This window comes from Coenobita brevimanus, chromosome 91 (assembly GCF_032717465.1).
Source record: "Coenobita brevimanus isolate Jiangsu-jjx chromosome 91, ASM3271746v2, whole genome shotgun sequence".
In the NCBI taxonomy this organism is placed as follows: Eukaryota; Metazoa; Arthropoda; class Malacostraca; order Decapoda; family Coenobitidae; genus Coenobita; species Coenobita brevimanus.
The window spans coordinates 25,045,203-25,059,321 of NC_137044.1; the positions used below are offsets into that span (position 1 = coordinate 25,045,203).

Sequence of the window (14,119 nt, forward strand, 5' to 3'; positions counted from 1 at the left end):
GGTAGACCGCTTCTCGTCAGATCCACCCAGACCTCAGACCCTTCTTAGTCTCTTAAATATGACGTCCATTGTTCAAGCCCAGTCGTCTAGTTTCCACGCCCAAGGATTTCAAGATTCTCGCCAAACACAGAACTATTATGCCCAAGCACCTCAAAATTATCAGCAACGATATAGCCTCCAAACCCAGAATCCTTGCCAGATCTTACGTTCCAGCTCATGATTCTCAACAAGGACCTAATTTTCAACCACAGGGAGTTCTTGAGTCTCACCAGCAGCCCAAGTCTCACCCACAAGGACTGGAAAATCCTCAGCATGCACCTTATTCTCACGTCCAACAAGGCTTTTATAGCTAGGGCAAGTTTAAAACTCGGGGACCTCGAAACTTGGCAAATCCTCACTTGTCATCCAATTCTCAGGCCCAGGGGTCTCTAGACAAGGTTAATTTCCACTACACATCTAATTTGCACCCTCAGACACCTTCAGATTCTCAGAACACATCCAATTCTGAGCCACATGGGCCTTTGAATTCAGAAGAATCATTCCACACATCCACTTTTCAAAACCAAGGACTTCTAAACCCATTCAGTTTTCACCACCGATCCAATTCTCAACTTCAGTCACATCAACCACTTAATTCTCAACCCTAAGCACTTCAGGCGCAAGATTCTTACCCTCAGGCACTCCAAGAACCCACTTACCAGGCCCAGGCACTTCGACAAACTCAAAGTCAATCGACACACACAAGCACTTCCCAAACTCGACTCCATGTGCACCCACGAGACATCACCTCTACACCCACACCAGGCATCAGTCCGGGCTTTGATCAACCCTCAAGCAGCCCCCAATCAACCCCTAAACAACCCCCAAACAGCCCCGAATCAACCCCTAATCAGCCCTCTCAATCGTCCTTTAATCAACCCTCAATCGACCCACAATCAACGGCAGAGCGAGGATATGGACAGTGCAAGAAGAAGTACTGGAGATGTGACAGCCCACCTACAGACCAAGAACCTCCCTTAGAAGACCTACAGGAGCCTGAAGACCTGCCTGCACACCCGTTCACCGCCCCTCATTGGAGCCAGTATGCAAACAGGGGATATACGGTTGTAGGTGAGTTTGCCCTTAAATGACTTCTCTTTTTCTCTCGTTTTTCTGTTTCTCTGTTTTACTGTCTGCCTCCCTCCGCAGGTCTATCTGCCTGCCCCTAACGATATGTCCATCCATCCGTTTATTTATCTATCTACTGATCTGTCTAATTATCTATCTGTTAGTCTGTTTAGTTATCTATCTACCTACCTACCTGTCTATCTATTTATCTGACTAACTATAATGAATTACTGAATGTATGAATGAATCTATCTGAACATCTATCAACTTATCTATGTCAGTCAGTCCATCAGTCTATCTTTCTATCTATCCGCCTATCTATCCATCGATCCATTCACCTTCTATCCACTTTCTCGTGCACATAAACCAAGACAATTCTTTCAGCTTTGTCAGGACGAGAGAGTTCAGTTTCTTGTGAGAAGGACAGGGATAGATAGACAGATAGATAGATAGACAGATTGATCGATTGACAGACAGACAGAAAGAGAGACAGATGGACAAACACAGAAAAAGACAGATATATAGATAGACATAAAGATAGAAGGATAGAACGACAGATAGGTTGACAGACAGACAGATAGAAAGGCAGATAGAAAAAGACCAATAAAGACAGATAGATAGATAGATAGATAGATAGACAGATAAATAAATCAATAGATAGGTTGACAGACAGGCAGATAGACAGATAGACAAATAGTTAGACACAGATAGATAGACAGATAGATATTTCGACAAATAAATAGAGAGATGGAGAGATAGATGGATAGATATTGAGATCAGCAGATAGATTGACAGATAGAAGGAGAGAGAGACAAACACAGATATAGACAGACAGACAGACAGACAAAAGAGGAGAGTTCATAAATCAGATTTCTTGTAAGAAGGACAGAGATAGAGAGATGGAGGGATAGATAGATAGATAGATAAATAGATAGTTATATAGATAGATAGATAGATATACAGAGCAACATATAGATTGGCAGACAGACAGATAGAAAGACAGATAGGCAAACACAGATAAAGATAGAGATAGATAGATAGATAGATAGACTAACAAGACGAGAGTTCATAAATCAAGTTTCTTGTAAGAAGGAGAGATAGATAAATAGATAGATACTTAGATAGATGGATAGATCGACAGGAAGATTGACAGACAGATAGAAAGACAGATAGACAAACACAGATAAAGACAGACAGACAGGTAGATAGATTGATAGACAGACAGACGGATAGATATATAGATAGATAGACAGATAGATCGACAGATAGGTTAACAGACAGACAGATTGACAAACACATAGAAAGACAGATAGACAAACACAGATAAAGACAGACAGAGAGATAGAGATACATAGATAGACAGATAGATATATAGATAGATAGATATAGATAGATAGATCGACAGATAGGTTAACAGACAGAGATAGATAGATAGATAAACAGAGACAGAGATAGATAGATAGATAAACAGAGACAGAGATAGATAGATAGACAGATACTTCGACAGATATAGATGGATGGGTGGTTGGATGGATAGACAGAAGATAGATAGACAAGATATAAATCAACATTTTCTTGTGAGAGTCTTGGGAAGGGCAGGGTGAGGCGAGGACAAATAGATAGATAGATAGATAGATGGATAGATAGTAGATAGATAGTAGACAGATGGATAGATAGCTGCAGATAGACAGATGGGTAGGTAGATAGATACACTGGCAACAAAGAGATGCAGACGGACTGATAGATAAAGATAGATGGATAGACTGATAGATAGATAGAATGATCTAGAGATGGATAGACTGATATAGACATATATACATATATATAAAAATAAATGTAAATACAATATATATATATATATATATATATATATATATATATATATATATATATATATATATATATATATATATATATATATATATATATTTACAGAACAGAGAAAGATAATGTACACTTTAAGTGAGAATACTAAAATCACTACTGTCCCGTAAAGTTCCAGGTTCAAAACAAAAGAGTTAGGTAAAATTACAAGTTAAAGTTTAATGCTCAAACTAACAACAAAACATTCAGGACTCATAAGGATAATGTAATGGCAAAAACAGGTTAAATATATGGTTAACTGCAATAGCCTCTATTAACACGAAATTAGCAAGAGTAAATTTATCTAAGTCAGCCCTGATAAAATGAAAATACACTGGGTAATGCTCAGTTAATGCAAGATAAATGATTACAGATACAAAGTATTATTAATGATGACTGACTTCCAAACTTTACATTAATTACGAAAACCTCACTAGGCCTAAGAATTAACCTTATGCTACACAGTACAAGAAAAAATGCAACAACAGTTATACTCAAATTACACACAGCTGCTAGATGTTTGGAGATTTCTTGAGCACTCACAATAATAATAACTGTACAGGGGAGGACAGAGATGTGAACAAAATGAGGAGCAGATCTAAGTGGCAATGATGCAGAGACTGAGCTCATTATATAGGGGCCGGCAGAGCTTGATACAACTTGTAAGAAGGACGCACAAATGAAGCCATGGGGACAAAGAGTTGACAATCCTGCTCTGAACTCCAGAAATGACGACTTACTCTACTATAACGGTAGAAGCGGGGAACTGAGGCAGAACACGCTCGTGATCAAACATGCAGCATACTGTGCGTTAGAATTACACAAAGGATGATGAAATCATAGGCTATGTAACACCTCCCCACAAAGAAAAAGAAATTTACAAAGGAAATTTCTTATTACTCTAAAACAATCTGTCTAAAGTCTAGATAAGCAATCTCCAATAACATTTTCTTTCCCCTTGACATGTTGTATGTCTAATGAATACTCCTGAAGAAGTAGACTCCATCTTGTCAATCTCTGATTTTTATCTTTAAACTTACTAAGGAATTTCAGTGGGTTATGATCGGTATAAATGACTATGGGGTCAAAACCAGAACACAAATAAAATGAAAAATGCTGTAAACCCAAAATCAAGGCCAAAAGCTCTTTTTCAATAGCTGAGTAGTTCTTTTGAGGTGGAGTGAACTTCTTACTGTAATAAGATACAGGGTGTTCAATACCCTGATCATCCTCTTGCAGCAAAACAGCCCCAGCTCCTGTATCACTTACATCAACAGCCATCTTAAAAGGCTTAGCAAAATTTGGAGTAGCGAGCACTGGCTGACTTAATAGGATAGCTTTAAGTTTGCTGAAAGAGGATTCACAGTTATCGGTCCAGACAAATTTAACTCCCTTTTTCAGTAGGTCTGTAAGTGGTGATACAAGAATAGAAAAGTTAAGAACAAATCTCCTGTAATAACCTACCATTCCCAAAAATCTTTGTAGCTCTTTCCTACTTTTAGGTCTGGGAAGATCACTTATAACCTGAACCTTAGCTCCTGGTGGTGCAACATGTCCATCACCAATTACATACCCAAGGTACTGAACTTTAGCTTGACCAAACTCACACTTTGATAAATTAGCTACAAGATTAGCAAGAACCAAACGCTCAAGAAATTTACTGACATGGCATAGGTGATCTTTCCAGTTGTCACTGAAGATTAATACATCATCAATATAAACAACACACCCTGCCAAACCCTCTGTTACAACATTCATGAGCTTCTGAAATGTGGCTGGTGCATTCTTCATACCATAGGGCATCACAGAACATGCAAAAGTCTTTCCTAGTGTTACAAAACATGAGATCTCCCTAGCACGTTCAGTCATAGGTACTTGCCAGTATCCCTTTAACAAATCAAACTTACTTATGTACCTAGCCTTTCCGATCTTGTCTATGCAATCTTCCACGCGAGGGAGAGGGTAAGTGTCTGTTTTGGTTATCTGATTAACACGTCTGTAGTCAATGCAAAGCCGTTGTGACCCACCTGGCTTAGGGACTAGAGTGACAGGAGAACTCCACTCGCTCTGACAGGGCTCAATCATCTTGTGGTCCAACAGGTAGCCAAGCTCCTTCTGGATAAGAGGAACTTTCACTGGGTTCACACGGTAAGGAGGCAATTTAATTGGCTTTGCATCTCCAACATCAACATCATGCATCAACACAGTGGTTCTTCCTGGAGTGGCACGAAACACTTGCGGGTACTCCTGCAGTAATGCCGAAAACTCCTGCCTTTCCTCGGGAGGTAGATGAGAAAGCTTAGTCTGGAGATCATTCATGATATCAGGATTCTTCCCCAAACTATCACTCAGGCTCATGCTGCATGGGAGAGCTTCACTTGCAGACTCGGGTGGAACAGCTACAGTGCAGACTGGATTATTTTCGTCCCGCATGTGATATATTTTTAGCATGTTGATGTGACAAAGTTGCTTGTTCTTTCTACGATCTGGTGTGGCGATGACATAGTTGACATCACTAAGTTTCTTCTCCACGAAATAAGGACCACTAAACTTGGCTTGAAGAGGTTGCCCATGCACTGGTAGCAGAATCAAAACCTGATCTCCTGGCTGAAAGTGGCGTAACCTGGACTTCTTATCATACCAAGTCTTCATCTTCTCCTGAGCAGCTCCTAAATTCTCTCTCGCCAGCTGTAAAGCAGTGGACAGCCGTTCTTTGAACTTCATCACATACTCCAGCAGGTTGACGTCATCTTCCTCCGACAGCCAGCATTCCTTGAGTAGCTTAAGGGGTCCTCTTACTTCATGGCCAAACAGTAGTTCAAAAGGTGAGAAGCCCAGTGATTCATTTGGAGATTCTCTTGCGGCAAACACAACGAATGGAAGACCTTTATCCCAGTCTTTCTGATGTTCCAAACAGTATTTCTTGAGCATCGATTTGAGTGTTTGATGATATCTCTCCAACGCTCCTTGGGTCTGGGGATGGTAAGCTGAAGACGTGATCTGGGTGATGCCCAACTCTTTAAGAGACTGAATGAAAAAATTCGACATGAAATTACTTCCCCGGTCTGACTGTACCTCCTTGGGCAGACCAAACTTTGTGAAGAACCCTAGCATTTCCTTAACCACGTTCTTTGCTGAGATATTTCTAAGTGGAATGGCTTCAGGATAACGAGTAGCCATATCAATCAGGGTCAACACATAAGAAAATCCGGAAGAAGTCTTAGGAAGAGGGCCCACAATATCCACCAACACACGGGTGAAAGGCGCCTCAAAAGGAGGAATGGGAATTAGAGGTGCAACCTTTTCGGTTTGATTACACTTCCCCACAACTTGACAGGTGTGACAAGACTTACAATACCAGGAAACATCCCTGAAGATACCTGGCCAGTAGAAGTGTTTCAAAATGCGTGCCACAGTCTTCCTCACTCCAAGGTGTCCTGCCAAACTGGAATCATGAGCCACTCTAATGATATCCTGCCTACAAACACGAGGGATGACAACTTGATGTACAACCTCCCATTCACAGTCGGCTGATGCTGTTGGGGGTCTCCACTTTCTCATAAGTACTCCTGACTTTATATAATAACAAGTAGAAGCACCAGTTGACTCTTCCTCACTGCAAGCAGAGTTAGCAAGACCTTTCAACTCAGGGTCAGCAACCTGCAACTCAACCAACTCTTGACGAGACAAATTATCAACACTACGGGGTACTGCCTCATCTGGTGAGTGGTCCAAATTAGCAAGAAAAGTGTCAGCTAGGATAACATCATCATCATCATTATCCTCTAAATCACCAGTAACTTTAGACTTAGCCCTAGTGACAGCACATGCAGGGAACACATCAGGGACATCACAATCCTGGGACGCAGCCACTGGTTCACTAGACAACTGAGGAGCTGGACACACTTGACTTCCACCAATATCATTTCCAAGTAAGATAGTTACACCTGACATTGGGAGTGTCTCAACCAACCCAACCATAACGGAACCATTAACAAAACCAGACTCTAAATTCACTCTGCACAGAGGGACAGAGAAGTAATTATTCCCTGCACCTTGTAAGATTACAGTTTCATCAGAGGAATTAACATTAGAGCCTAGAACACTGGTCAGCATAAGGGATTGGCAAGCACCTGTATCACGATATATTTTAACTGATTTCCTGTCATTACTGTCCAGAGGACTGACAAAACCATCAGACAGGAAATTAGCACATGAACTCTTGAGAGTGTCACCCACGTTACTGCTCAAAAGAGGAGCTCCATCATGAGAATTTAAGTTACCCCTCGAAGCAGGTTCAGTTAACTCAGTTAAAGAATTCTGGGAACTCTCAAGAGTGGACACTAGACCAATTGACTGAATATTTAAAGACTCCTTTTTGTTCACCTCACGCTGTCTCCTGAAACATTTCTCCGTAGTATGACCAAGCTTACTACAATAAGTACATTTACTTTTCTGAAATCTAGAGGTGAAGCTGATATTTACTTCCTGAGAAACATCATTCTTATTCTCTTTCCTGTTACCTGTACTCTGAGTAGAGGCAACGTACTTACTCTCAGCTTTCCCTTTTTCTTTAGAATATCTCTTGTGAGTGAGAACATATTCATCAGCTAAAACTGCAGCATCAGACAAATTATCTATTCTTTTCTCATCAAGATATAGGCTTACATCTTTATAAATACACCTCTTGAAGTCCTCCAGCAAAATCATCTGCTTAAATTTACCAAAATCAGAATCCACATTCTTAGAATTTAACCATTGCTCTAACAGATCTTCTTTGATTTTTGCATACTCAACATGGGATTGCTTATCTTGCTTGTAAGTTGTCCTAAATTTTACTCTATAGGCTTCAGGAACAAGCTCATAGGCCTTAAGAATCAAGCTCTTAACTACATCATAATTATCAGATTGATCCTGAGGCAAAGATGCATAAGTTACTTGAGCTTTACCGGTGAGAACAGTTTGAAGGAGTACTGGCCAATACTGTTTGGGCCAATTAAAACCTGTAGCTACTCTCTCAAACAACTGAAAATACTTTGTTAAATCAGATTCATTAAAAGGAGGGACAAGTTTAACATTTTTAGCCACATCAAAATCATCAGAGCTAGATGATCCAGTTCCACCTTGTTTCATGCGATACTCATGGTCTGCCTGAATCTTAGCAATTTCAACTTGTGCCTCAGCCTCCTTAGAACGGGCCTGAAATTCAGCCTCCTTAGCACTTGCTTGAAATTCAGCCTCCTGAATACGAGCCTGAGACTCCGCCTGCTTAGCCTGAGACTCTGCCTCCTTAGCCTGAGACTCAGCCTCCTTAGCACGTGCTTGAAATTCAGCCTCCTTAACACGAGCCTCCTGCAGGGCTAGCTGTAACTTAGCTAATTCAATCTGCGTTTGCTCATTTGGAGGAGTTACATTAAACAAGCTTTTATTAATCATGCCAACAATTTGATGTTTAGAATGATGAGAGTGAACTGCAATTCCCAATTGTTGAGCAACAAGCTTAAGTTCATTCTTTGTTCTGTTTTCTACATCACACACTGTTTGCACATTTGACAAAAAATCTTTGGCTTCATCAAGTGTAGTAATAGTAGACATCATGAATAAATCACAGTCACAAAATATCAAGCAATATCCTTATGATAATATCCTGAATATCCTGATAAGAGGTCGCCAAATTTATGTTACGGAACAGAGAAAGATAATGTACACTTTAAGTGAGAATTCTAAAAATCACTACTGTCCCGTAAAGTTCCAGGTTCAAAACAAAAGAGTTAGGTAAAATTACAAGTTAAAGTTTAATGCTCAAACTAACAACAAAACATTCAGGACTCATAAGGATAATGTAATGGCAAAAACAGGTTAAATATATGGTTAACTGCAATAGCCTCTATTAACACGAAATTAGCAAGAGTAAATTTATCTAAGTCAGCCCTGATAAAATGAAAATACACTGGGTAATGCTCAGTTAATGCAAGATAAATTGTTACAGATACAAAGTATTATTAATGATGACTGACTTCCAAATTTTACATTAATTACGAGAACCTCACTAGGCCTAAGAATTAACCTTATGCTACACAGTACAAGAAAAAATGCAACAACAGTTATACTCAAATTACACACAGCTGCTAGATGTTTGGAGATTTCTTGAGCACTCACAATAATAATAACTGTACAGGGGAGGACAGAGATGTGAACAAAATGAGGAGCAGATCTAAGTGGCAATGATGCAGAGACTGAGCTCATTATATAGGGGCCGGCAGAGCTTGATACAACTTGTAAGAAGGACGTGCAAATGAAGCCATGGGGACAAAGAGTTGACAATCCTGCTCTGAACTCCAGAAATGACGACTTACTCTACTATAACGGTAGAAGGGGGGAACTGAGGCAGAACACACTCGTGATCAAACATGCAGCATACTGTGCGTTAGAATTACACAAAGGATGATGAAATCATAGGCTATGTAACAATATATATATATATATATATATATATATATATATATATATATATATATATATATATATATATATATATATATATATATATATATATGTGGGCCTCTGCATCCAAAGGGGGTCATGCACCAAAAATAAAATTTTACAGGAGAGGCTTGTAAAGGTCAACAAAGTGTTTGCAACTGTAATTTCGTTAGTTATTGACGTCCAGTGCTCATTTTGGTATCAAATTACAGCTTAACACCTGAAGTGTATGAATCTGATAGATGATAATGAATTTGGTGGAAAATAATGTATCTATTGCTTGTTGTTACAGTTGTATAATGTTGCACCCTTATTGAACTTTACAAGCATCTCCTGTTGCGAAATATTACAATAATATCAATAATAATATTGTTAACAATAGTCGATAGCATGGGCAGCATAAAAGCATCATAAAAATACCGGACAAAAATGATACTATTACTACTACTACCACTACTAGCAATAATACAGCCCCACACAACAATCCTCCTCTTCCCCCACACACATTAACACTTTCTATATCTCTTTACACAAAATGAATGCCCACAGTCACCCATTAGTAGTGAAGAATGCAGTACAGTGCCAGTAGTGCCATGTAGTGCCATAGTTTTCCTCCGTTATCCATACTCCGTCTTCCAATATCCAGGCCAGGGTCGTCAACTGGGGTGGTCAGGGCAGGTGAGGTGTGACACTATTGTGCCATGTAGTGCCACAGTCGTTCTTCATTATCCATAATCCGTCGTCCATCCAGGCACAATGGGGATTTTCCTTGTTACAGCCGATGCTATTACATCTGCATAATCGTTAGTACTTGGCAGGTAGTTCGTCTTCCTGATCTTCTTTTCGATGTTGCTGAAGGCCCAATCACAGGGCATGTATGAGTGGCCGGACTTCAGGAACACAAACTCCACCTGCACAGACACCTACCCCACCACCACCACCACCTCCGCCGCACTCACTACACTGGACATGCTAGCCTTTGGACGCAGAGTTTGCCTTAAGCCAAGGCAGTTGCGTGCAGGTTTGGACGTGGCAATGTTGAATGAAATACGACTCTCAACCCTATGTCCAGTGTCGGAAGGGGGTCATTTCCACATCCAACCATCAGAGGAAGGGCTAAACTAGTGCTCTCTGGTGCTATCACAAAACTGGCAGGGCCGGCACTTGACCTCCTTTGGACGCGGAGGCCCACATATATATATAGAGAGTTTATGTATAATATATAGTTAAAAAGATAGATACATAGATCAACAGACCGCCAAACAGATAAAAAAAGAGACGGATAGAGGGAGGCGAGAAGAAAGCGAGAGGAGAGGTGTGGGGAGAAGAGAGAGGGGGAGGAGGAGGAGGAGGAGGAGGAGGAAAGAAGCGAAGAGGAAGAAAATGACGAGATGAAAGGAGCGAAAAGCAAAGTAAAAGGAGGTGAGAGGAGGGAATACAAAGGAGTACAAAGGAATGCAAACAGCAACAGACCTTATGGTCCTTTCGAGGCTGTTTGTTACAGTGTAGATTATGACTACGAGATCTAACTCTACTGTACATGCTGAAGGATAAGGATAGTAAAACAAGAAGGCTTCCCCCGCCTCCAAACTCTCCAGTTAAAACTGGTAAGAAAATGTGAGAAAAACCACCATGCAGCATGGAAAAACTGAAATGGAAATTTCATAGGAAAGACTGAAAAGGAAAAGTTACATTCTGTAATACTTTATCTATAAGCTACCAGTATGAATAACCTGAGGGAGAAAGTAGTAAAGTAAAATCAAAAACTGAATAAATAAATAACTACGGCATGACATTATGTACGGGTACGTTGAGTTCACGGGGCGTCTGTAGACCATCTGTATATCTATTGCCAGAAGCCTCAATCCCGTATGGGGCGGCCACAAACAAATCGCCTCCACGTCACCCTGTCCCCCACCATTTCACTGCCCTGCTCCCAACTCACACCCCCCTCTCTCATATACCTCTCCACTCCATTCCTCCATCTCATCCTCGGCCTCCCCCTCCCTCTCCCCCCTCCACCTCACTCACATACACTCTCCTCGTTCTTTCTCTCACCCTCCATCCTCTCCACATGGCAAAACAACCTCAGTGTGTTCCTTCTAACGCTTCCTATCACATCCACATCCACATCACAACGCTTCTTTATATCCTCATTTGTCAGCCTGTCTCTCCATGTGACTCCACAGGCTCCTCTTAAATAACTCATTTCCACTGCTCTCACTCTTGACTTGTGTCCTTCCAACAACGTCCAAGCTTCACTTCCATACGTTAGAGTTGGTATCACAATACTGTCATGTAGTAACTTTTTCACTTCCATGCTCACTTCCCTGTTTCTTATCACTGCTCTAAAGGAACCAACAACCTTTCTTCCTTGCTGTACCCTTTCAAGCACTTCGCCGTCCAAACTTCCATCCTTACTCATCACACTACCCAAGTACTTAAACGTACTCACATTTTCCATTTCCTCACCATCCAACCTCACTGTACATTCACTGACTTCACCTCTCTCAAAGACCATCACTTTACTCTTCCCTACATTCACCTTTAGATTCCGTTTCTTACACACTCTCCCAAACTCATCCACCAAGCCTTGCAGAGTGGAAAATGCAGTGTGGATGTTCAGGGGAAATGGAGGAAAGAGGAGAGAGGAGAGAACAGGAGTGGAGTGATGAGGAGGATAAAGAGGAGGGGAGAGGAGAGGAGAGACGAGGAGAGAGGAAGAGGGAAAAGGGAAGAGGTAAGGATATTAGAGGACAGTAGAGGTGAGGAGGAGAGGGGAGGAGAGGGAAGAAGGAGAGGAGAGGAAGAGGAAGGTGAGAGAACAGGTGGGATGGTGTGAGGTGGAGAGAAAAGGAGGAAAGACAAGATGGAAGGAGAGGGAAACAGAGAGAGAGAGAGAGAGAGAGAGAGAGAGTAAATGGGATGGTGTGAGGTGGAGAGGAAAGGAGGAAAGAAACGAGGGAATGAGAGAGAAACGAAGAGTGAGAGAGAGAAAAAGAAAAAAAAAGAGAAGAGGAGAGGGTGAAAGCAAGGAGAGGGTCGGCTGTGACAAAGATGAGAAGAGAAGAGAGGAAGAGCGAGAAACTGAGAGGGAGAGAAGGAAAGAGGAAGAAGAGTGTGTGTGAGTGGGGGGGAGGGGCTGCGGCAAGGGAGGAGGGAGAAGGGAGGAGGAGAGACGGAGAGAGAGAAGGAGAGAAAAAGAAGGGTGAAGGGGGTAGGGCAGCAATATCTGTGGTTGGCCTCAAGAGATCCCAATTGTCCACTGTCTCAAGGCAACAAAAATCCTTGACCTTCCCTGCACACACTTTTTTTTTTTTTTTTTTTTTTTACAGGCGCTCCTACTCTTCCTCAAAATTATTTTATTTGTTTATGGAAAAAAAAAAGAACCAAGGGCTAGAAATCTACGGAAAAGTTACTCTTCCCCCCAAAACATGCTTTCCTCCTCCTCCTCCTCCTCCACATCATCATCATCCTCTCTCTCTCTCTCTCTCTCTCTCTCTCTCTCTCTCTCTCCTCTCCTCACTTTCCTCGTATATATGTACACAAAAGAGAGGCAAAAACCAAGAGCTGTCTGGACACATTCCGTTTCTCTTTGTCATAGGCAGAGAGAAATTCAGACTGTGGAAGATAACTCCGTATTTGACCTGTTGCATACGTGAAGGCCAGAGAGTATCGGTTAACACTTAGGTAATAGAAATAGACAGAACTGAGGTGAGAGAGTGTGTTGCAAGACGGGTACTGCACGCCCACCGTAACTGATCTCTTGCAAGTTTGGCTGCGAGGAAGCTGAAATTATCTATCTATCTATATGTCTATCTATTGCCAGACGCCTTAATCCCTTAAGGGGTGGCCACAAACAAATGGCCTCCATGTCGCCCTGTCCCCCGCCATTTCATTGCCCCGCTCCCAGCTCACACACACCCTCTCTCATATACCTCTCCACTCCATCCCTCCATCTCATCCTTGGCCTCCCCCTCCCTCTCCCCCCCTCCACCTCACTCACATACACTCTCCTCGATACTGAATATTAACCCAGTATTAGCACAAATAATGTTTAAAATAGAAGAATATCGCGTGACAATAGCATTACCATCCAATCAAGTACTTGCTGACCAGTGTTGTGCTGCCATCTGCGGTAAGTGTGGAAAGTACAGTATCGAAGGCCACCAATATTTCAGAAAACCTGAAATATTGCATACTATTATTCAATATTTACGGTCAGATCGAAGCAATTGTTCAGCAAGTAAGGTCAACTCTGGAACTGTCTCCCTCTGTCTGTATTTCCTACATCCTATGATCTCCAGTCTTTCAAACGCAGTGTGTACAGGCATCTCGAAATGAACGGATCTTGAATTTGGCTCTCTATTATATTTTTATTTTTTCTTAGAGGGAACGGTTTGCTGGCTTCTGGCCTTTGGTTCCTTCTTCCTTGCATAAAAAAAACACTTGATACTACTACTTTGGAGCTCTGTTCACACCACATTCATCTATTCTAAGCGTGATTTATGCTGGTCTTGCGAAATTTATCAGTGTCGATATTTTCAACTTCCTTGTAGGCCAAAACTCACATGTGGTCATTTGAGAAACTTTCCGAACTGCACCGCTCTCACTGCATAGCCCCTTTCTTACACTTGGCCAGCATGGGGGGATACAGTCTGGCTAT

General features: G+C 41.5%; 1 protein-coding gene across 1 annotated transcript in view; it reads left to right on the forward strand.

The window, feature by feature from the left end:
* The first annotated feature begins 216 nt into the window (after positions 1–216).
* LOC145411916 (heparan sulfate glucosamine 3-O-sulfotransferase 6-like) overlaps positions 217–14,119 on the forward strand; it is a 71,188-nt gene continuing 57,285 nt past the window's right edge. Inside the window, exons 1-3 of the mRNA XM_080281886.1 lie at positions 217–358; positions 649–1,114; positions 12,115–12,121. Coding sequence (XP_080138012.1) covers positions 217–358; positions 649–1,114; positions 12,115–12,121 — 615 coding nt within the window. The remainder of the gene's footprint in view (positions 359–648; positions 1,115–12,114; positions 12,122–14,119) is intronic.